The sequence below is a fragment of the Odontesthes bonariensis genome, chromosome 22 (genome assembly GCF_027942865.1).
Source record: "Odontesthes bonariensis isolate fOdoBon6 chromosome 22, fOdoBon6.hap1, whole genome shotgun sequence".
In the NCBI taxonomy this organism is placed as follows: domain Eukaryota; kingdom Metazoa; phylum Chordata; class Actinopteri; order Atheriniformes; family Atherinopsidae; genus Odontesthes; species Odontesthes bonariensis.
In genome coordinates this window covers 27557083-27582141 of record NC_134527.1, presented here as the reverse complement: position 1 = coordinate 27582141, position 25059 = coordinate 27557083, and the positions used below count along the sequence as shown (strand labels likewise).

The window sequence follows — 25059 nt, the reverse complement described above, 5'->3', positions numbered from 1 at the left end:
AATTCTTTCCTTAAATGATGGAAAATATCTCTAACCCAGAAGAAGCAAAATAGGCACAAATCATGATGCTACCAAACCTATGTTTCACAGAAGGATATTCAGTGTTTTTTCTTTATCTTAATACAAATGAAGAAAACCAACAAACAAAAAGTGGCAGTTTTTGAAGCCGTCTGTTGCAGCATCAGAGCCAGTGACTCAATGAAACTGAACAAGCTGATAAAGAAGGCCGGCTCTGTGCAAGAGACTGCTCTGGAGCTCTTGGAGCTGATTGAACAAAGAATAATGTTGCTAAAGCTTCTCAATACGATACACCCTCTACATTACATAGTGATTAAACAACAGGTTGACTTCGGTTGAACGTTGTTTCAGCTCTGCTGCAATAAGGACTGGTACAGGAGGTAATTCCTGTCCACAGGAAAAAAAAAGACTTTAACAGTGACTGCAACATGGATTAATGATATATCTGCCTTAGATTTTAGTAAGAAATATTTTTTTTACTATTTCTTATCCATCTATCCATTTGGCCTTTAAAGCAGAAACTCAAAGAGGAACAGCTTCTCAGGAGATATTGTTATTTATTGCTGGATCATAACATAATACTTTGCTTGAGCAGGATTACTATGTTTATGTAATGGAGATAATGACAAGCATTTTCCCTCTGCAGCAAGAAGCCTTCTCTTTTCAGAAGAAAGATTTTTTGCGCTTCCAGGTCTGATACCAGTTTGACCCATTTCACGATCCTTTATATAACAGGAAAATTTTTGTTCAACAAGTAACTCCGGGTCCCTTTTTTACCAAGCAGACTGTTACACACCTGCTCTTGGATATTGAACCAACATCAATTGCGTTGTTGTTCGATTGCTCTCAGAAACGGTAACAATTAGCCTGAATTTCCTACTTTCCAAACTCTTTAGAGATGGATTTTAACCCTTTTCAGGCTGATGAGTAACAACATCTCTTTTTCTGAATTCCTCAGAAGTCTCCCCCAGGTTACACTTCCTCATATGTATTGTGAAGATCGGACTTTGAAAGATTCCTGGTCTTAAAACACTCTGATATTATTGTGATCCCACTGACTGAAAACCATAGACTCTAATTTTACTTTCAAATTGACTGCTAATCCGAAAGGTTCACATGCTTTTGCCACAAATGCATCCAAAATATTTTTGTCTGATGATGATGTGGATAATGCAAAAATGTAAAGGGTTATATATTAAATAGATATTAGACAAATCACATCTGTCTAATATATTACAGGTTCATATTTGCATCAGATATCTGATGATATGTATTATTCAGTTGTTATATGATCATCTAAACATTTGCTGATTGATTAATTACTGCCCCCATACTGGGATAATGGAAAATAAAACTACTTTACGTAGGTTACATAAAATGTTTTCCAGCATGAGGTACAGTCATATGAATACACCCTTTCTTTGTTTTACATATACAAAAGTTATTTGAAAAATAAAGTTTACTTTCATTCAGTTTTACAAATCAGGACATAATAAAATGATCCTTCAGGTTCAACCTCAGATGAACAGCAACACATGACATATCACACTCTGTCATTATTTATTGAGACAAAACAAAGAAGCAGTGTGTGAAAAACCAAGTGAACCCTTACTGCTTCCACTGGAATTAATGGGTAAGTAGCAGCCGGGAGCTGCTGATCAATGCACTGATTAATTGATCATCAGTAAGTGTGAGCACCTCTATAAAAGCAGAAGCTTTGTCAGTTTGCTGCTCTGCAGCATTCAGGTGTGTGTTAACACAATGCCAAGGAGGAAAGACATCAGCAATGATCTTAGAGAAGCAATTGTTGCTGCCTATCAATCTGGGAAGGGTTATTCTAGTGATTCTAGAATGCGCCGCTGAGGGTGGCAGCTCGTTGGAGTAGCTCTGTACCTCACATTGAGATTTTTTCTTTTTTCTAAATTTCATTCCTGTTTTTTCTTGGAAGAGATTGCATTTTTTGGACAACTGTTCCTTCCTGCCTTGGATGCTGTGCAGCTGGATTGATTTTTCCCAATACTTTTGTATATTTTGTTCTTCTGTTATGATGCATAACCATAGCAACAGGGTGGTTTACAACAGGGAGCAGCTGATTAACATTGGAAAAGCAGAAATAATTCAACAACTGAAGCCAGAAATCCCACTGGAATTGAAAAGGAGGCGTCGTGGATGCAGAGCAGGAGCAAAGAGGAGAGAAAGAAAGAAGAAGTTCAAACCATCTCTGCCATCCGTCATCATGGGCAATGTAAGATCGTTAGCTAACAAGTTGGATGAATTTCTAGCCTTGACAAGGACTCAGCAAGAATATCGGGAATGTAGCATTATGTGTTTTACTGAGACATGGCTGCAGGATCATATCCCCGACTCCAGCGTCTCTCTGCCGGGCTTCCTGACTGTACGAGCAGATCGAGATATAAAGAGTAGCAGGAAAAGGAAAGGGGGTGGATTGGCAGTGCTTGTCAACAACAGATGGTGTCACCCAGGACATGTTACTGTGAAGAGCCGTCTCTGCAGTCCTGACATTGAACTATTGGCAGTAAGTTTTCGTCCATATTATTTTCCAAGAGAGTTCACCAGTGTTGTTTTGGTGGCTGTTTACATTCCACCCTCAGCTGTTGCCGACACTGCATGTGATGTCATCAGTTCCGTTGTTGCTAAGATACAGACACAACACCCCTATTCTTTTGTGGCAATATCAGAATCAGAATCAGAATCAGAATCGCTTTTTATTGCCAGGTATGTGGACACACACGAGGAATTTGACTCCGGTTACACCTCACTCTCTTTAGTGCAACAATTACAAAAAAAAAAATAGACAAAAAAATAGACATATAACAAGATTAAATCAGAAGTGCAAATTGGTGCATGGTGCAAGGATGAAACACTGAAGTCCGGTTTTAGCTGTTTAACACAGAGACAGCCTGAGGGAAGAAACTGTTCCTGTGTCTTGTTGTTTTGGCGTACAGAGTTCTGTAGCGCCTTGCAGAAGGGAGGAGTTTAAACAGTTTGTGTCCAGGGTGTGATGGGTCTGCAGAGATGTAACCTGCCCGTTTCCTGACTCTGGACAGGTACAGATCCTGGATGGAGGGCAGGCTGACACCAATAATCTTCTCTGCAGACCTTATTGTCCGTTGCAGTCTGTTTTTTTCCTGTTTGGTGGTTGATCCGAACCAAACGGTGATGGATGAACAGAGAACAGACTGAACAATGGCGGTGTAAAACTGGATCAGCAGCTCCTTAGGTAGGTTGAGCTTCCTGAGCTGCCGCAGGAAGTACAACCTCTGCTGTGCCTTTTTGATGGTAGTGACTGTGTTGGTCTCCCACTTCAGGTCCTGAGAGATTGTGGGGCCCAGAAACCTGAAGGATTCCACAGCAGACACTGCGTTGTTGGTGATGGTGATGGGTGGCAGAGTGGGGGGGCTTCTCCTAAAGTCCACTGTCATCTCCACTGTTTTTAGCGTGTTCAGCTCCAGATTGTTCTGACCACACCAGCAGACCAGCCGTTCAACCTCCCGTCTGTATGCAGACTCATCACCGTCCCGGATGAGGCCGATGACTGTTGTGTCATCTGCAAACTTCAGGAGTTTAAAGCTGCAGTCTGCAACTCTTTTTCAAGCATAATGCCTGGAACTGTCCGGGGATTCTGAAAGTAGTACATTAAATACCCCAATACAAAAAAAAATGAGTTCTCTAGGTCCCCTATATGTCCCGCTAGGTCCCTCCAAAGCCAGCAGGTTTGTTTACAAAATTGCAGACCGGACCGGTAAAAGGTAACCAATCAGGTTTACGAGCTGGGCTCTGTTGCCTGTCAATCACCGATTGTGCACGCGCGATACAAGGTAGGCTCGTCCCCACGCTTATTTATCTAGACTATTGAACTTCATTACGGGCTAGTCTACTTACTGTGTCTTCCATGATCGCAAATGACAGGTGAGTTGATGAATGAGGAGTCGTGTAGGCGCATCTGGCGTGCACGTCTATGTGCACGAGTTCTCATGTGTTTTGAAGGGGCGGGACAGGAAGTTGAATAACTTTTTATTTTTCGGTTAAAAAATAAGCATTTCTTGCATTTTGCGACTACAGAGGTCCCCGTTTTCAACTTCAAGCGTTCTGATAGATCATGTAAACTCTTAAAATGCCAAAAAGTAGGACTTTACGTATGACAACAACAAATCTTGCAGACTGCAGCTTTAACAGACGGGTCTCTTGAGGTGCAGTCGTTGGTGTAAAGGGAGAAGAGCAGTGGGGAGAGTACACACCCCTGGGGGGCACCTGTGCTGATGGTCCGGGTGCTGGATGTGATGCTCCTCAGCCTCACCTGCTGCTTCCTGTCAGTCAGGAAGTTTGTAATCCACTGACAGGTGGAGGAGGGCACAGTGAGCTGGGTGAGTTTGTTGCGGAGGATGGCTGGGACGATGGTGTTGAACGCCGAACCGAAGTCGACAAACAGTATATCTGGTGATTTTAATCATGCCTCACTCTCTGTTACACTGCCAACTTTTCAACAGTTTGTCAGCTGCTCTACCAGAGAAAACAAGACATTGGATTTGTTTTACACAAATGTCAAGGATTCATACATTTCCAAATCAAGACCTCCCCTGGGTAAATCAGATCACAACCTTGTTTTTCTCTGTTTCAGCATATAAACCCCTTGTCCAGAGACTACCTGTCACAAAAAGGACTGTTAGAAAGTGGTCACATGAAGCTGAAGAAGCCTTACAGGGTTGTTTTGATGCAACCGATTGGATTTCTCTTTGTAAGCCACATGGAGACAACATTAATGCCATGACTGAGTGTGTGACTGACTATATAAACTTCTGTGTGGACAACACCATCCCCACCAGAACAGTGAGATGCTTCCCTAATAACAAACCCTGGATCACCAGTGAGCTAAAGGAACTATTGAACAAGAAAAAAGGAGCCTTTAGGGAGCGAGACAGGGAGTTACTGAGGAGTATACAGAAGCAGCTCAAAGTCAAGATCAGAGAGAGCAAGGAGGTGTATAGAAAGAAGCTTGAGAGTAAACTGCAGAGGAACAATATCAGAGATGTGTGGTCAGGAATGAAGAAGATCACAGGCCTCAAACAGAGGGAGGATCGGATGGATGGAAGTCTGGACAGAGCAAATGAGGTGAACACATTCTTCAACAGGTTCAGTTCAGGAACAAGCTCACCATCCTCCCCTCCTGTTCCCAGCCAAAGAGACATCCCACCCTCCTCTGACCCACAGCTTTCCTGTAACATCTCCACCTCCACCTCAGTCATGGATTCTTCTGCTTCCACTGGTTTGTCTTCAACCCAATCAGGAGATGCTGCTGTCCCCTTTGCCTCCCCCTCCCACTTTTCTGTTTCTAGAAGTCAGGTGAAGAGGTAGTTGGAGAGACTGAACCGGAACAAGGCTGCAAGTCCAGATGGTGTCAGCCCCCGAGTCCTGAAGGCCTGTGCGGAGCAGCTCTGTGGGATTCTGCAACACCTTTTCAGCCTTAGCTTGACCCAAGAGAAGGTACCACTGTTGTGGAAGACATCCTGTCTGGTTCCGGTACCAAAGAAAACTCACCCTTCAGACATCAATGACTACAGACCTGTTGCCCTGACATCCCACATCATGAAGGTCCTGGAGAGACTCCTGTTGACCCACCTGTGTAAGCAAACCAGCACATATCAGGACCCCCTGCAGTTTGCTTATCGCCATGGAGTTGGAGTTGAAGACGCTATCATACACCTGCTTCAACAAACCCACTGTCATCTGGACAAAGCAGGCAGCACTGTGAGGATCATGTTCTTTGATTTCTCCAGTGCATTTAACACAATCCAGCCTGATCTGCTTCGTCTGAAACTCCAGAAGACTCAGGTGGAGGCCTCAACAATCACCTGGATTAATGACTACCTGACAAACAGACCACAGTTTGTCAGACTGAAGAATTGTGTGTCTAACCAGGTGATCAGCAGCACAGGAGCACCACAGGGGACTGTACTCTCACCATTCCTTTTCACTCTGTACACTTCAGACTTCCAGTACAAGTCAGACTCGTGTCATCTACAGAAATATTCAGATGACTCTGCAGTTGTCGGGTGTATCAGAGATGGACAAGAAGCTGAGTACAGAGAGCTGGTGGACCGCTTTGTGGCATGGTGTGGGAACAATCATCTCATCTTGAATGTCAACAAAACAAAGGAGATGATTGTAGATTTCAGGAGAAACAGGGTCAGATCAAACCCTGTTTCCATCATGGGAGAAGAAGTGGAGGTGGTTGAGGAATATAAATACCTTGGTGTTCATCTGGACAACAGACTGGACTGGAGACACAACAGTGAAGCAATCTACAAGAAAGGACAGAGCAGACTGTACTTCTTGAAGAAGCTAAGGTCCTTCAAGGTTTGCAACAAGATGTTGCAGATCTTCTACAAGTCTGTTGTTGAGAGCGTCATTTCCTCTTGCGTCATCTGTTGGGGCAGCAGCATCAGAACCAGGGACCTAAAAAGACTCAACAACCTGATAAAGAAGGCTGGTTCTGTTCTGGGGACGACTGTGGAACCTCTGGAGACAATAATGCAAAGAAGGATTTTGCATAAAATCAAGAGAATTATGGACAACCCTGAACATCCTCTCCATGAGACTGTTATCGGAAAACAGAGTCTCTTCAGTCAAAGGCTTCTTCAGTTTGGATGCAAAACGGACCGCTACAGGAAATCTTTCCTGCCCACAGCCATCAGCATCTATAATAACTCCTTGATTTAATTGAGCTACATCAACATTTAATTTCCCTCTGGGATAAATAAAGTATTTTTGAATTGAATTGAATTTGAATTGAAGGCCATTTCCAAACTATTTGGAGTCCATCATTCTACAGAGAGAAAGATTATTCACAAGTGGAAAACATTCAGGACAGCTGTCAATCTTCCCAGGACTGGACATCCCAGCAAGTTCACCCCAAGGTCAAAATCCCAAGAGCTACATCTCAGACTCTACAGGCCTCAGCATGTTAAATGTTAAAGTTCATGACAGTACAATTAGAAAAAGACTGAACAAGTATGGCTTGTTTGGAAGGGTTGCAGGAGGAAGCTCCTTCTCTCTAAAAAGAACATGGCAGCACAGCTTAGGTTTGCAAAGCTGCATCTGAACAAACCACAAGACTTCTGGAACAATGTCCTTTGGACAGACCAGACCAAAGTGGAGAAGTTTGGTCATAATGCACAGCAGCACGTTTGGAGAAAACCAAACACAGCATATCAGCACAAACACCTCATACCAACTATCAAGCACGGTGGTGGAGGGCTGATGATTTGGGCTTGTTCTTCAGCCACAGGACCTAGGCACCTTGCAGTCTATAGCCGCATTCGGACAGAGCAGTTCTAAGAACACAGTTCTAAGAACGGTCCTCCTCGAATTTCGTTCTGATAACTGTCCTTCCACAGTGGAACTGTTTCAGTTTGCATTCCCACATGAGTCGGGATCTGACAGAGACTGATGCGACGCAACCGTCTGCGTCAGTAACGTGTTACTTTAGCGCCACATTCAACAACAAAACAAAACCCGGGAAAAGTAAGGAGAGAAGAAAAAAACAACACAAAGAAGCTAATATGGACAGCGGGGAGGCCACCGTGTTCATGGGCTGCATGATGGTGATATTAATCATGGACGATCACATCGGGCGTCTAACATCGAGGCTGGAAGAGAGTCAGGATCGAGCGCAGGCGATACTTCTTCATTTCATGAAGGAAGAAAGGAGAGCAGGGCGCAGCAGACAAAGGAGACGACGTGTCAGTTTAACTTATTAAACACGCGCAGGTTGTGTCTGTGTCGTATGAGTAAACATTTCAGCCGTGACAACATGACAAAGGGCGTAGCTACCGACCACCAAACACCTCCATCAGATGTGTTCCTAGAACCCAGAAAAGACCCAGCCTCGGAGAAGGAGCTAAAATGGTTATAGGAACTGAGGGTCATGGTCCCGAGTTCCTGTATGTGCGAATGCGGAAAAAACGGCCAAAGGTTCCTACAGTACGAATGCAGCTAATGAGTCCACCATGAACTCCTCTGTATACCAAAGTATTTTAGAGTCAAATGTGAGGCCATCTGTCCGACAGCTAAAGCTGGGCTGAAACTGGCTCATCAACAGGACAATGATCCCAAACACAGCAGCAGATCTACAACAGAATGTCTGAAAAAGAAAAGAATCAAGGTGTTCAATGGTCTAGTCAAAGTCCAGACCTCAACCTGACTGTAATGCTGTGGTGGGACCTTCAGAGAGCTGTGCAGAAACCAATGCTGCAAACCTCAATGAACTGAAGCAACGTTGGAAAGAAGAGTGGACCAAGATTCCTCCTCAACCATGTGAGAGACTGATAATGTCATACAGAAAACCATTACTTCAACTTATTACTTTTTACAAAAGATCATGAAGAGAAACAGAAGTACTTAAGATGTCAGTCTTTGACGTGTTTAAGCTCAATGAGTCTGTTATTAAAAAAACTGATTGTGTTCTGTTATTGAGAGTTTATTTGCACTTATAGTAAAATGATCTACTTTATTGGTTCCTCAGCAGTTTTCTACCATGCTTAAAATCTGCCCCTCTTTACCAGCAAGACTATAAAAAGTGACATTAATTAACAACACGTACATGTCAGATGCCGCTGGGAGACGAGCTCTGGTGCAGTTATTACGTTTAGTTATCTTAACGTGATCTGAAGTAGCAGCATCCTTAGAGGGCTGAGCTCATTAATTATTCACCGAACACATCAGATTGGCTCACAGTGCGTACTGTACACCAGCGTCCTGACTTGACAGGTTCATATTTGCTGAAGAGTTGGACCTACATCATCTATTTGTTGTTGCAGCTCTGTGTTGGTTTTTGTTATTCTTATTTCTGAATTCAAAGCCCCACCAGCTTCCAAAAAGCTGTCGATAGCTGTTCAGTTTCTGTTTGTTTCTTAACCTTTTATATTTTATTTGGCCCATGAACAGTGGATCTCCTGAGTGTAATGTTTTGCAAAATAGAACAAATAAACTAAAATTTCTAAAAAGCAAATGCACCAAAACAAAGTAGTCAGCATGGATGGTCGGGATGCATTATTCAAACCCTGTTAGCTGTGCAGAGTGAGCAGGAGATGCCAAAGTCATGTTGCTTTTTATGCTGCAGGTTTGTGAGGTGCTCCAGGCTCAGGAAGACATTTAGCAAATCACTGCTGTTCTGGGAAGGATGAAGCTTTGTCGTGTTATTTTTATCTCATGATGTGATACAGAGGCACCAAAATACCGTGTTATATTAGAGGGTTCTACCCACTTTTATCCACAACTTGATCTCCTGGTACTGTAAGTACTTTTTTTATTTTGTGACAAACTAAGAGCACACATGCTTCTGCAAAGAAAGTCCAGCTGAAGTTGAAACTGTCATGTAGCTCTGCAGGAATTTAGTGATGAACCAAAGTGTGTGAAAAGTTACTGCAGTTTAGATTCAGGAGAATATCAATGTGTTTTTATTACAATCCATACAAATATCAAGATATTTTTACTAAACCCTTTGAACCTGCTGGTGGATTTAAAGGCATGTTTTATTTTTGAAAATTATTGATTTATCACAGAAAAACAAACAAAAATCTTCCAAACAGTCGTGGAATTAATCATTTGGAATTCTGGCTCCATTTTTAAAAACAAATTTAAACTTAAAAGTGTCAGAAGGCACGAAATATTTTTGGTATTTATTTTGTTTTGCACAGTTTGTGACTCAACCACCTTAACCTTAATAAAAGACTTTTATTGAATTTTGAATTTGGGTGGTGCCTGATCAGGCCCACCAATTAGAGCAGATGGAGCTTTTCAGTGATGTGATCCCATTGGGACGGCATCACATTCTGCTGTTTTATCAGAATCTTTAGCATCAGTATTCAGCTCGCTGGGTAAACACAGTAAAATTGGTTATTTCTGTATCAGCATGTAAGTCAGTGAGTTAACACTGAAACACTGAGTGAATGAAAACAAGAAAATCAATGCTGTTGCTTTCCTAAACTTGAGTCTGCTGATTGTGAGTCATGAGACTTCCCTCGACCTTTCCTCCATCCACCTCAGGAGGAGGTTAACTGGCTTAAAGGAGCTGAACAGAGGCTCAAAGACCAGGTTATACAGAAAGGGTAATGAAAAACTACATGATGTCTTCTTATAGCCGTAATGTTGAGTTTAAAAAAAACGTTTAACTTAGATTATTTCTTCAGAATCTGAGGTAAAGACAAGCTAACTGTTAACTTGTTCACTAACAGTTGAATCTCAGATATTAGAAAATAAATGTGATAATAACTGTGTTGGAGACGACTTTTTGGTATTTGAATGTGCAAATACAGAAATAGAACAAAGTCCTACCAAAGTACAAGTTCTTCCGTGTTTAATTAGCTTCTTTTATTGCAGCCTGAGAAGTTGTATTAAGACTGTTAAACTAATTTAGATCTGATATCACACTGTGCCTCGGCTGGTTTTTACAGATGTGTAAACAGGCAGCCAATGTCTTTACTTTGATGTTTAATGAGGACTTAAAAAATGTTCCTCATGAGAAAATTAGAGATTCACCAGAATCATTTGGCCACAAACACACGTTCAGTTTGTTTTAAACTGACTCATCACCTATTTATCAAACCATAAATGGGTGTTTGTTTTTTTCACAAAAACTTCGGCTATCTAGAAAATGATTTCCGATAACTGTTTTTAAGATTAAAAGCAGTGAAGATGCAGAGCAGTGACTGTCTTCGGGTGAGCAAACAATAATTTGTTTGTCACAATAGTTGTCACGGTGATGTGGAATAATTTGTGGTGTTACTTTTTCATCTATTTATGATGACTTCTGTGCTCCTCTCACATTTTTTCTGTCAGAAAACGCCATCCTGTCGTTTGGTTACGGCTCAGAGGGAGGGACTCCTCCTGTAACCGAGCCGCCGGTCACCTTCCTGCCCCCCGCTAAACCCCCCATCATCTCTAAACCTGCTCCTTCGCTTCACGGGAATGCCATCAAGCCCATGGACAGCGCTTGCATGTTCTCCACTTGTGCCAACCTGCAGGTGAGTTCAGATGATTACAAACCACATTTATAGTCCTTACCTGAACACCAGGCATCATGGACAGCTGCATGACAGCAAACCAGGAGAAAACACAGTTCAGTGAAACATGACCATGACAAAGAAGATTCTGCCCGCATGCAATTGAAGACTCCAGATAGAAGTCCAACAGTCAGAACCAGGACTTTAGACGCAGCTGCATGTTTTCCAGGCCAGGTAGAGAGCATGATGTCTCCTCTGTGATGACAGCAGGTCCAAAATGTCCTGACACACTTCTCAGGTATAGTTTTCTTACTGAAATGCAGCAAATGCACCAGCAGGACAAAGAGCTTCTGAAATATAGATGGTGAGGCTTGTGGTCACGAGGTGAGCCCTCAAAACGTCTATTGGCAGAATATTAAAAGACTTTTCATTTGCAGATATATCTCAGACTTAGAACCATCAGAGGAGCCTTTTCATTTCATCCAGATATTTGATTAACACAGAGTCCCCTCTGTGTCAAGGATGAACAGGCTTCTGTGAGGATTTTCTGACTCTTCTTGACATCTGCAAATGAAACTCTTTTTAGAACACTCTCAGATATCCTTCTGTCCACAGCAGAGTGATTTTTTTCCCCTCTTTTTTGGGCTGTGGCTTCCTCATCTTTACTTCATGAGGACCTGCTGCGTCGGATGGTTTTCAGAAAGTACAAAAAGTGCATTATGGCTCAGATTCTCAATTTTGTTTTTCTTAGTTTGGCAAAAAACTCCAAATCCAAGGCATCCTCACTTTACCACCACTTTAGGATACCCATGACTTCTTCATACATGTAGGATTTAAGTCTTATTTTCTGATTGTTTAGTCCACTCATGTTGTATGTTGAATTAGAGCCACTCCTCAAATGTTGATCATTTAAGAAGCACTGGACAGTTCTTCTTTTTGTTTTTCCAGCTGAGTAACACAGGATAATAGAGGAACAAGTCATTTTTACTTTGGTAGCCATGATGATGCCATGATTTCCAGCTGAAAAAAATGCTTCTTTTTTTTTCAATATCAGATTATCAGGAAACAATCATTGTTGAGACATTCATTCTAAAACTGGAGGACATCTAAGATGAGTATATCATAGTATGGTATAGTATAATGATAAATGCACTTGTATTTATCAAGCACTTTTCTTAAAAGCAGACAAAGACAGATCATTTGAGAAGAAGGACGAAAAGGTTGAAGTAGAGGTGAAGAACTTCACAACAACTGCTATAACTAAACTTGTTTTGTTTGTGTTCTTGTGTGTCTATGTCTGAAATTTCAGCCAGCATTTTCACCTGCACTGATGTCTCTAAAAAGAGTTCAGTTAAACATTAACACAACATGTTGTTGTTCTTACACTCTCAAGCGCTGTCCATGGTCCTGAAACATGGTCTCAGTTCACAACTGTGAGAGTTGATTCAACTGTGATTCACTCAAATTTATCAGAATTTGTAAATTTGTCTATGAAATTCTTTTCAGTCCTCATGAACACTTTTTCTCTCCATTACATTACAGGCCCCTTAGAAACTTAACTTCAACACAAACTGGACTTAAACAGTTTTAGGGCTGATGGACTCTGGGTTTTGATATCTCATAATCAACTAAATAATTTGGATTCAGGACCAGCACCCTTGCAAATTTGTTTAAAACTTGTTTCACTTGTTTCACCTTTAAATTTTATTATTTTATTTTATTTTATTTTATTTCTATTCTTATTCTTATTCTTATTTTTACTGTCTGTACGCTGCTAATGCAAAATAATTTCCCAGCTGGGATGAATAAAGTAGTTCTATTCTATTCTATTCTATTCTAAAAATATCTCGTATCACCGTATTAGTAATTCATTTGTAGGAGAATACAATGTATTTTTGAAGAAAGTCTTTTCACGTCATGTCCAGAGTGGTGTAAAAAGAGAGTGGCACTCTCATAGACACTCCCATAGACTTCTGTAGAAAGAAAGGAATGCGAAAGTCACGTGGGTCACGGAGATGCCAATAGTTCCAAACAAGGGGCACAGCTCCGTTGATCTCAATTGCTCGTCAAGAACAATTCTGGTAAGTTTTGCTGGTAAGAAATAACAGCATTTTAAACGTTTTTTTTTTTACATTTCTAAGCATTAGCTATCAGATGTATACTCTTAGACATTGTTATTTTTACATTTGGTTTGCATGAAATGTCAATGTTAATGTTAAAAATGGAATGGATTTAGGGACCTAACTGAAAGCTTGGTAACGGAGGCTAACGCGAGGTAATTAACGTGATAATTTCACTAAAGTCTGTTAACTTTTTATTGTCAGGTGACATTGTGTAAAGTTGTTTTGATTGTTAGGTTTTAAACCATTACCAAAATACTATATAGGCCTATAGTAATAATACATTTAATACATTTTTGGTATTTCTGATGTATTTTCTCCAGTAAATTGATTAAATTACAACATTTTTGGCATAGTGAGGCATTAGCTGACTGGTCTTTAACTAATTAAGTAAGTTTTTTTCAGCATGACTTTGCAGCTGTGAATCACAGCTGCAAAGTCATGCTGTGATAATGAATTTATGAATTTCCCTGTTGTTGTTGTCAGGGAGGTCAGCAGATGTGGTGGTCGCTGCCGTCATGGATCAACCGTCATTAGGACTTCAGCACATTTCTACAATGTCCAAACCCTTAAATTGAATCAAATGCAGTTCATTGTTGCAGATTAATCTACCCAACAGTATAAATAGTAGTAAAAGGACTTCTTTATTAAGGCTTGTTTTACATTTTCCATGATGACATTTTATAATAAAATGTTTGGTTTAAATCAGTTTTTTTTTTTTTGCACAACTAACATTTATTTTGTCATTTAATATGGTTTAAATCAGAAAAAAAGTTTTAGATTAATATTTGAATCAATTAATTAATATTTTACAATAGTTTTCTGGCTTGAAGCACAATAAACAGGGCTAAAGATGTTTGTTTCACATGTATTCAGTTCACATGAGATATATAGAAAAATTATGTCTTCTACAGAAAAGAAGAATTGATCCCGGCTCATCAGTCAAAGCATCTACGGACACATATTTCCCTCCAAGTCATTTAAAGCTTCTTTAAAATAATTTATTCAGCTCAGCTTTGCCATTCAGCCATTTTCCATCTGACACCAGAGAGAACAGACAGACTGAATCACATCTTCTACAGATGGGCTGTTTGGGACAACAGGAGTAGATCCTGGGAACAGACAGTAATATCATGTCCTGTTGAAGGATGTAGATCTGAAGGTAAGCTGGACCACTGGCATACTTAAGTATAAAGGAGGACAAGGTAGCTGTCCCCTGCTAGCATGCAGGGGTACCGTCTACGATTTAAAACGGTAATAAATGTCTCTCTGCCGCCCCAAAAAAGAAAAACGTTGATAAAATACATCATCAGTGAAGTACGGAAGCCCAGAGCGGACGTGGTACGTATAAACATTTTTCTGATGGTTTTCTCGAGATAACAAGATAATTATGTCATTATCTCGAGAAAACAATGATCATTTTCTCGAGATAACGAGTTAATTTACCGATGATTTTCGAGGCCACTTTTTCTCCCCAGTCCGCCCCTGTTTATATGTGTTTATGTATTTCTGGCAAAGGTGTACCCATTTTTACCCCCCTTTCATTGAAAACTGAATAAAGTAGCCTATGAATCAAAAATGGAATGTGGAGCGTTTGTGTAACAATTCTGCTTGAGAAAATGCACAAAGCAAATCCGATCCCGCTGGTGTGACAAGCATTTCGTTTTCTCGAGATAACGAGTTATTTATCTCGTTATCTCGAGAAAACGATAACGGCACCTCTCGTGCATCATTCGGTAACCTTGGAGACGGCCTGGTAAATGGCGCGGGCTGATATGAAAGTTATCTCTACAAGACAAACAAATTGCGAACACATAAAGAGCTTAAAACTTACTGATGATTCTCTGATGGAGTTTGGCACAAAGTGGTGAGCCACGACCCATCCTTGTTGGAAAGACTAAACCTTTGGCGGATGCTCCTTTTATACCCAATCCTGACACCCTCACCTGCTACTGGTTGGAGAATCTTCCAGAATGCTGTTACTGTAGATTCTATAAACTTTTCAACAAAGTCTTTCTTTGACTTCAGAACAACGTTTACTGACTGTGTTGCTGCATCAGATTCTGCATTTGTTTCTATTTTCTAAATGCAAAGAAGAAGACACTGAAAATTGTCCTTTGGACTTGTGTCTGTAGACAATGGTTCAAACTAAGAAATTACAGGTTAAAATATAAAATATACTAAAAAAGCACAGCTTTACTTGTTCAGTTTCGAAGCTTTAAATAGAATGAGAGTCATTGATTGCGTCATGTACAGTAATTAATCAGAGACAGGGGAAGTGTTGCAGTGGTTATGAAATGAGAAAACATATCCAGACACAACAGCGGAGGTTTGAGCAGAACAGATTTGTTCGCTTCACTCTCCCTCACCTTCACACACATTACTGTCATGCTGCCTGCTGCCTGCTGCCTGCTGCCTGCTCCCTGCGAAAATGGAAACTCGTATGTTATGAAGAGATGAGTCGCGAGGCTGTGGGTGAAAGGCCAGTTTAAACTGCTTTCCATTATGTAAGACATTAAAAGCAGGAATTATAAAATGGCTCAACACCGAGACATTTACTGAACTGATTCATTTATTACTCACATACTCAGGACCTTTGATGACAAAACATGACATGAACAGTGATCCACGGGAACGGGAAGTTAGTGTGTGGTTAGCTTAGTTCAGCTTGATCCCAGTCAGGGGCAAACAAGTAGTTTTTCTCTGTTCGAGTGCCTTTATAAAGTTACATTAACCTAAGAAATGTGTCTGCCCGCATGCTTTAATCTGAGTTTGTGAGGTTGTAGCTGCATTTATCCCACAAACCTGTGATTTCCCCCATATAGAACCAGTGACGCTGGCTGAACGACGACTGGTGCGTCAGACACGAAGATTAGATTTGATCAGAGTTCTGGAAAACTCATTGAAGATTATTTATGAAATGAAAATTAGATGAAACATTTCAGGCTTAAACCTCTGGCCTTCGCACTACTGGTATTACAATTTTTTTTTTTATAAACCTTTCACATTGGAAGAACCAGGGCTATATAGCTTTTGGGATCTAGATATCCAAAGTGTGTTTGTGCTTTTTCAGAAAAAAGCAGATGTCTTTTAGACACCTACATTTTAGACAATTTTTGAAGATTAATTTGTTTTCCTCCATATTAGAAAAACAGGAAAGAGAACAGAGTGCAGATTGTGGCAAACAAGGCTCATGTATGTTAATATGTTTTAATGTTGCCAGGGACTGAGTTAGTTATGATACAGGCTGCATTACTCAGAGGCTAATCTACTCTGAATCGATTCACAAATATCGCTGGCTTATGATAAGCTCAGTTTGATTGAGCTGAGGCTGAGTAACTTCACAGCAATGTGCTAAAGTTCAAGAAACATAGTGGCGGTATTCTGAGGCTGCGGCTACACGGAAACGTTTTTCACTGTAAACGATACTTTTTCTTATCGTTTCGCTGTCGCGGCCACACGGAGCCGGCGTTCCCACTACCCCAAAACGATAGTTTTTGAAAACGGGTTCCAGAGTGGGAAAGTTTGAAAACGGCCTCGTTTCGTTTCCATTGTTACAGCTAAAACGTTTTTGCGTCAGTCACACGTTGACGCTGTGAGCCAATTTTAACACTTCTCTATTGTCTCACAGCGTGGCGTGACACAGCGACGTGTGTACTGCATCGTTTCATCGTTTTCATCCGTTCTCGTCTGGACAGCAGCGCGTTTCCGTGTGGTCGCAAGAATTTTCGTACCCGTTTTCAAAAAAAAACTCGTTTTGTTTTCGTGTAGCCGTAGCCTTATTCTTCAAAGATTCTTTAAGCCCATTTAGACTCACTTCTCATTACAATGGGGCCATCACCTCCTGTCCTCCACTTTCTGAAAAAACAAAGATGTTCCCACTTTAAGCCTTGGGTAAGAACACGACTGAAGCTCTTCCCTTTGTGAGAATTTGATTTTTTCTCAAAGACAGAGTGGAATTTTATCAGTTCTGATGACCTGTAGCTTCAAATTTCTAACACTGTGGTACTGACGCAACCACAGGAGATTCCAAGCAACTACAACTGAAATGATGTTTTTCTCTCTTTCTTTTTTAGGATTCAGTGAGCATGTATGGAATGTTAAGTAAATGCTTGATATGAATAGCAGCATTAGGCTGTTACGTAAGACATCAAGCAGCAAATCTTGCTTTAATGGATCCTAGAAATATGACATCTACCGCCCAGTTCGTCATCAGAAACAAACGGTGGACAATCTTTGGCCACTCTCCTCAGCACGGCTTCATTTTGAGATCTTCACAAGTGTCCATCAACATCTGGGCCTTTATCTTTATCTTTTTCTTTTTCTCAGTGTTAAATAGAATAGAATAGAAAAATACTTCATTCATCCCCCAATGGGGGAAATTCAAATTAGTCAAGTAGCTCAAGAAAATTATAAATATTTACAATGATTAATTCATTAATTTAAAAAAAATCAATCAATCAATTTGAGAAGAACTCAGCAGTCACTGTTAAAATACTTTATGGCTGTGGGAACAAAGGACCTCCTGAACCTCTCAGTCCTGCAGCGCAGAGATGAGCCTCTCACTTATTATTCTCCAAAAGAGAATACAATTTCCTCCTCATCCGTTGCTCCACCACAGCACTGAGAGGGTCCAGCCTTCTACCTACAACAGAACCGGCCTTTTTTACCAGTTTGTCCAGGCGCCTACAGTTTTTGTCCGTCATGCAACTCCCCCAGCAGACAACAGTATAGAACAGTGCACTCTCAATGATAGTGTGATAAAACACGCACATCATATCACTACAGACATTGAAGGACCTGAGCCGTCTCAGGAAAAAGAGACGGCTGCGTCTATGTTGGCAGACAGCTCCAGTTTATTATCCAGCACCACCCCAGGTATTTGCAGGTCTGAACAGTCTCTATCTCTATAATTTCTACATTTAAAGTTTTAGAAATTATTTGCAACAAGTCAGCTCAGATGCCTCGGCCATTAGATTGAGATGTGTCCTGCCCTCCTTTGGAGGTTTTTATGACACGTTCATCTGGGAGGAGCCCCCAAAGAAGATCCCGAGCTGGAGAGTGTCGAGGGAAGAGGAATGCCTGAGTTGGGCTTCTCTTCTGGACCTGTTGCCTCTGCGACTTGACCTAAGTCAAGCGGAAGAAAATTGATGGATGGAAAATAATAGCCTAAATTAGAGAGGTTCTTTACCATCACAGTCCATTATAGACATTAGCAGGGCAAATTATGTAGAATGTACACTGCACGAAAAGAGGGATTTGTGTCACTGTGGACGGCAGTGAACATCCGCGAATTTGCCTAATTTTCGGACGCACCTGGGCGCTTGCAGGCAGACAAACTTTAAGTTTGTTGAGCGAGAAAATCGTCGGAAACGAACCCGACTCGCGGCGGGCTCTCACAGCGGGGTGCTAATGGCCCAGCGATTAGCACCCCGCTGTGAGAGTGCCTGGACCTCTCACTGGCCTCACTGGTATTGGACGAAAAAGGCACGTGATTACATAAAAAAGCTCCTGTAAAGCTGACCGCCCATTGGCCAATAAGGTTAATATATGGATACTTTATATGGGCATATCATTCAGCAATTATGATTAATAATTGTGATTATGATTACTAATATTCCTGGGATGTTTGTGTACTTCATATATTCACGTCATTCTTATAAGCTGCACTATGACTAGGCTAATGCAGGCATGAATGACGTGAATCTATTGAGAATGAAAAAGGAAACTTTTTTTTTTTTTAAAGCGCTTTTATTGCCACACCACACAATGTACATAGCGTACATTGTAATAAGAACCATATTGATAATAAAGAATTGAAAACTATATATACACACACTGCTGTAGCCTACAATATACACAATAAGCCTAAACGCCGCCGTTTGGAATCCGCATTCTTCGCATTACTCCGGTCCCTGCAGGGTCTGCGGGAGTTGTCAGACGTCCTCATCCTGGATCAGAAGCTGGCTTCTGGGAGCTGTTGGAATAACCAATAAATAATCAAAACATAGTCTATCCATGCACAGCATATTGACAACTTGTCTATAAAGTAACAAAAGTCATATTGACAGCGTATATGTTCTTACTCTCTTTCACTCTTCTGTGGTGAGACTGTGAGTATTTCGGGTTGGCTTCAAGACGCGCCTGTAGCACAGCACACAGGTCCGTCACGCTGCTAAAAAAAAAAAACAAGAGGAATGAATAAAATGACCAGTGCTTAAAAGTTGGACACCTCGTTGGACACCGGAAATGCACCGTGAGTGGCGTATCTGTCCTATTATAGAATCTGTGGTCCAACTCAACTAGATATTGGGAGAACATTCACTTATTCTTACCCTTGACCTGGATTATAATGCCACGGTGAGTTATGCAGGCGGCGAACTGCTTCCTATAAATTGAAAACACGAAATTCATTTTTTTAAATAAAGCAACTCACACTGGTTTTCACGTGATGGACACAATTAAGTTGAGTTTAGCCTAAAGCCACAGTCAATAACCTACTCTTACCGCGATTTTCGGATTCTGTATCCGCCTTCTCTTGGGGGTGCGCTCTTCAACTTCTCTGGAATGTAACTCCAGTCCGTTCTCGACGGCCATCTTGCCTCCAACCTAGCGAATCTCTGGTCGATTCCCTCCAGAACCCTCTCCACGACCGTATCCACAGTGCTGGCCACCATACGAGACATTCCGGTCATAGCATTCAACAGGACTTTCATTTTATCTGCCTGTAAGCAAGTGAGTAAGTAAGTTTAATATACAGCACATTTAAAATCAGCGAGAACTGTCCCAAGTGCTGTACAGTGTCAACAAGACTAAAATTAAACAATCAAATGGTCATGTGCAAGTAGAAAAAAACACACAAACCTGTAGACCCGCAGAGAGTTGCTGGGGAGTTGAAAGCAAGTCGTCTTCCAGCCATTGTATTCTGCAAACCAGGTCAGTTTTCACAGCACGGGACCTCAGCGATTTCTGTCTGCCTTTCTGCCGCCAGATCTGCTCCTTAAACTTTTTGTTTACGCTGCACGACACAATGTTTCTCATAAGTGATTGAACGAGAGCTTATGCGAGCCGTTAAGCTCCACCAATCATATGCGTACACGTCATTACACGGAATACTCGCGAGACAACCTCCCGTCCTTTTGCTATTTAATGTTGTCTGACCACAGCTGGCAATTTGCACTGTTTTGACACAAAAATGGACTCTGCAAGGACAAAGAAAAGACCTCGGCGATATTGTGACCATTGTGACACCGAATTAAGCCATATACAATAAAACACTGAGCGCACTACTGCACATTATGTATACAGGCCAGATTTCTATATTTTTATTTCTATATTTCTATTTTATTTAAGAAACCTTTTAGAATATTGCTGTTGCATGCTTATTTTATCTTTATCTTATCTTTATTATTATACATTTGGACATCCAGTGCGGGCAACAAAGAAAAGAATTTCATTGTTCAGGGAAACACGTTTCTAACTGCACATATGACAATAAACCTTTGAATCCTTGAATCCTTGAATTTTGCCCACAAAAAGCGGTATTACAAAAGAGGTGTTTGGGAGAAAAAAAAACAGATATGCATCACCTGTCACCAGCAGACAGCGTGCACCTCTTCTTTTTCAAGACAACACAGCAACAAACTTGGCTGGAGTTGGAGGTGATAGTGATGAACGTGTAGAAACAGGCCTGCCCACCCCCCACCTCACCTCACCCCACCCCACTTGAAAATGACTGTGGCAGCTCCTGACCTGATCACTGGCATTTACATATTAAAGGCTCTCCTAAGTAGGGGAGGGGAGGGGGGCATGGGGGAGCAGTTGCCAGGTCAATTTGCGACAACTTGGGCCAAGTTTTCACTTTTACCACCGCAAATGCAGGGGCTTAACGTATGCGGACATGTAAGGGGCCACATACATCCACAAATCCCTCTTTTCATGCAGTGGTAGCCACTTAATAAAAAAAATTCCACTGAGCCACAAACGAGATCTGACATAAGCCTACTCTGAATAGTTTATAAACAATTTAAAAGTATTCCAGATGGATGTGACTGTCTTGAAATTGCCTTGATAGAGTGGTAGTTGGGTTTCATCCTCTCTTACCTTAACCATGCCTCTGAGTGTTGAACACTTTTGTTCTTATGCTGGACAATGGATGTAGATTTTAGTTCTGGTATACAACAGGACTGGAGGGTAATAGTATTCTGGTACTCTCAGCTTTATTTATTCTCTTTAGCAGTTACTTGGTGAACACATTTCTTGTGACCCTGATGGCGTTGTAATGGTGCGTTTGCATGCATCATACAAGTTCTACATTTCTTTGCAAAAAAAAACTTCATAAAAGAATTCCACACTGTTAACAAAATTGACGGTCATGATTTATGGTAGTGTGACCATATTTTCATTACCGAATTGAATTATTACTATTGTTATTATTATTATGCTTGAAGTTGTAGTAGTGGTTTTCCACCGATTTTTTTCAGGTATTGTTTTCTGCCCCCCCAGATGAGCTAACTGCCCACCCACACATGCCATTCTGGTCACACCTCTGTCCCGATATAGGTCATTTTATATCCCAATAACGATATATATCCCGAAATAGTATTTTTTCTTAAAATGATATATACATATATATGAAATGAATGGCAATTTCCGAATTTTTGAATGGCGTCTGTGATTTGGCGGTGTCTGCGGGACTGCTTGGTCAACGATTCGTTCAGGCTCGTTTGGTGTGTTTTTTTCTTCGTTTGTGGATTTGAAGTAGTTTTGTCGCATCTTCATGCTGTCTCTGTACTGTTCTTCATGTCATGTCTTTAAGTGATAGAACAGATTAGACATGTTCGAATCGCTAGTAACGACTTGTTGGTGGCATGTTTTGCAAAGTACCGTTGTCTGACTTTTTAAATCCAAACTAAAACGACACTATGGAATTCTGGTTCCCTCTTTTCGGCACTAATTCCTCCCTGGGTTCTGTTTCCATTGTATTTTCCATCGTACTCTCCTCCAAGCTCTCTGCCTCTGTCATTTTGTTGTTTGTATCCATGCATGCTCTCTTAAGGCGCTAGCATGATTGACGCGTCTGTCACGGCGGTGGCGGACCGTGACGTCAAAATGATGTATCAGGCATGGCGCTTCCCTTGAAAAGACGGGCAGCACGTTGTCATGCACCAGTCGATTTTTGTAACTTGGCGGCGCCACCAACGAAAAACCGGATGGACCGATGTGAGACCAGGCTCAGTGAGGAGGTGCATTTGTACAGGCAGCTGTACGAAACTGCAGTGAAACAGCGCAGAGAGCACGTAAACTCCCAAAACTGGTGGACAGAGATTGGCAGAACTTTGGGGAAAGTTCTGTAGAGTTCTGTAAAAATGTGTGGAGGAAGCTACGGACAGATACGTGAAGGCAAAGAAGAGGGCAGAGACTCCAAGTGGTGATGCCGGGGGCTTCAGACCATCACCTCTTTTAACTGAATTAAAAAATTTTAATTATCCGAATACTGCAGCAGCATCATTAATGACAGTATTCCTGCTCTTCATTGTTTTCTTCTCCACTTTCGTGGTTGTAGAATAGTGGCAACCTTCACGTAGCAGCGCCACCTCTGTGACGGAGAAGATTGCAACTACTGGCGCAACGACTTGCGCCACTATATATTACCGGCATGGACTCGTGACGTCATCAACACCGCTCGTGCAAGCAGACGCGGCAACCATCCATGCTCCCTTAGCACTGCACTAAAGGAGTCTTTGTGGGTGTGGTAAAAATGCTACCGCTAAGTGGTAGCGTTGCTGCAGTTACATTTAGCCTTCATTCATACAACGTGTAATTTTCTTTTTTTTTTTTAAAAACAACGATATAAACAATAGAGGGCTATATCGTACGGTAGACATTTTTATATCGCACTACATATATCGTAATATTGGACAGCACTAGGGGCAGGACATTTGCTCATAGTATAGATATTTAGAAATATTTGTGAGATTTTGGGGCAGAAAAACTAGAGAAACATGAGCAACATTTATTGAATTCAGATTGTTCTCAGTATAGTTTACAGAAACTTGATGTCATTACTTTTTCAACGCTCATGAAAAGAGGACAAAAGCAGCTTTGTGAATCTGTTATTGTGACTTGCATGATTGATCAGTTTCTTCTTCTAGAGAAGAAACATGACCAATACTCACTGACAAGACAGAAGAATCCCTTCAAACCAGCTGATGGATTCATATTTTCCACTGAGCAATATTTCAAGTTAGTTTACAGCAGATGACATCTGAAATGCAGTTGTTACATTCAGATATTTTTGATTGATGATTTATGTTAAGAATTTCAACACACAGTCATCTGGCGCTGAGAGTCTGGGGTTTTACTATGATTTCTAATAACACCAGAACAAACAAGAGATTAATTTTCCCTGAGAAACAGGGCAGGTCCAGGAACATGAAGATTCAGCCTTTTTGTTTTTCAACCACACTTCCTCCAGCATCAGTGCTGTCATATATGAAATGCTCTGAATATTCTGCTCAGGTACAACACAATGAGAGCAATCAGCAAAAGGTTTATTATTTCTTTTAGCAATCTTTTTCCAGGGAGGAAAATCTAAAGCATAACCTGAGGAAATCTGAACACTGTCAGACTTTTTTTTTAACCGCACTTCCTCCAGCATTCATGCTCCATTTCTGAATAAATTACAATGTCAGACTCAGAGTACTGAATTACATTTCTCCAGTTGTTGATTCAGGAAGCTGAATGAAGATATGTTTGTGGAAATCACATCATGTGGACATGATGAGATGGACACTGGAACGGAGGATGTTTTTCATGTTTTTCATATTCATTTATACTTCAGCTCTGTTCTGCTTTGGCTGTTCAGAACATGGAGCTTCAGTTAAGGTGAAGTGGCACGGCGGTGTCAGTGTCCTTTCATGGCTATTAGCGTCTGCTGTGCTCTTTGTTTGGCTTGTCTAAATTCAGCCATGCCTCAGGGTCGATGAAGCTTCCCTTTCAGTCCATCCTGCAGACATCCTTGCAGTACAGAGATGGTTTTTGATGCCAGTGGCACACTCTGAATACAGCAGATTTGTTTTGCTTGTTTGTTTGGTTATTGTCCATTCAGCTGCCATGGCCGTGCAGGTATTGTCCAAACGGGAATGCCATGATTTTGTGGGGAGTGTACATTTATGAGGACATCTGTGATGGGCTAAGGTAGAGACATTAAGGTCAAAGGAGTGAATGCAAACTGTAACTTGAATATCTCAGGGACGAGGTTTTGGAATGGGATCATCTACAATATTTGTGGCTCATTTCTTATATTTAAATAAAGTTATTTTCATGGTAAATGATGTAAAAGTGGCAAAAGATCCAAGCTTTGCTGAGTGGTGTTTCTTAAAAACGTTAAGACAAGTTCCAAATCTCCTCTTTCTGGATTACCAAGTCCCAATTCTCACCCAGGGGTCACATTTAGCAAATCTTCTTATCTATTTCTGAAGAATCTATTTGAACTATGATGGTAGCTTAGTAGCATATTTTGAGGAATATTTTAGACAAAATTAAAAAGGCTGACAAACATCCCTAGAAAATATTCTTCATATTTTCTGTGCAAACTTCCCTGCTCTGCCGTGCTTGGGAGAAGCCGAACGTCATTGGAAGGACCCGAGTAGTCCCGAGGGAACAAGAGAACAGCAGCAAGCAATCTACAAGCAATCTACAAGCACACATGTTGAGTACTGCACACCTCCACGGTTACGGTTACTGCCATAACCATTCACGTCGTCACCTTGTGTCCGTTGTGCGTGAGTGCAAAGAAACCACAACAGATACACTGTACACTGTTCCAAGCTACGCTAAAGCAATAAAGAAGGGTAAAAGAAACCTCTGGAGTCGCTGCAGTTTTTCTGATAGAAGAC

At 41.2% G+C, this 25059-nt stretch overlaps 1 protein-coding gene and 1 long non-coding RNA gene across 3 annotated transcripts in view; one reads left to right on the top strand and one right to left on the bottom strand.

Annotated features, from left to right (window-relative positions):
- The window catches only part of LOC142372332 (uncharacterized), a 221801-nt gene that overhangs the window by 18289 nt on the left and 178453 nt on the right, over window positions 1-25059 (bottom strand). The window lies entirely within an intron of this gene.
- The window catches only part of gfra2b (GDNF family receptor alpha 2b), a 219916-nt gene that overhangs the window by 180301 nt on the left and 14556 nt on the right, over window positions 1-25059 (top strand). For both annotated transcript variants that reach the window (XM_075455193.1, XM_075455192.1), the window contains exon 8: window positions 10876-11060. In XM_075455193.1, coding sequence (XP_075311308.1) covers window positions 10876-11060 — 185 coding nt within the window. The remainder of the gene's footprint in view (window positions 1-10875; window positions 11061-25059) is intronic.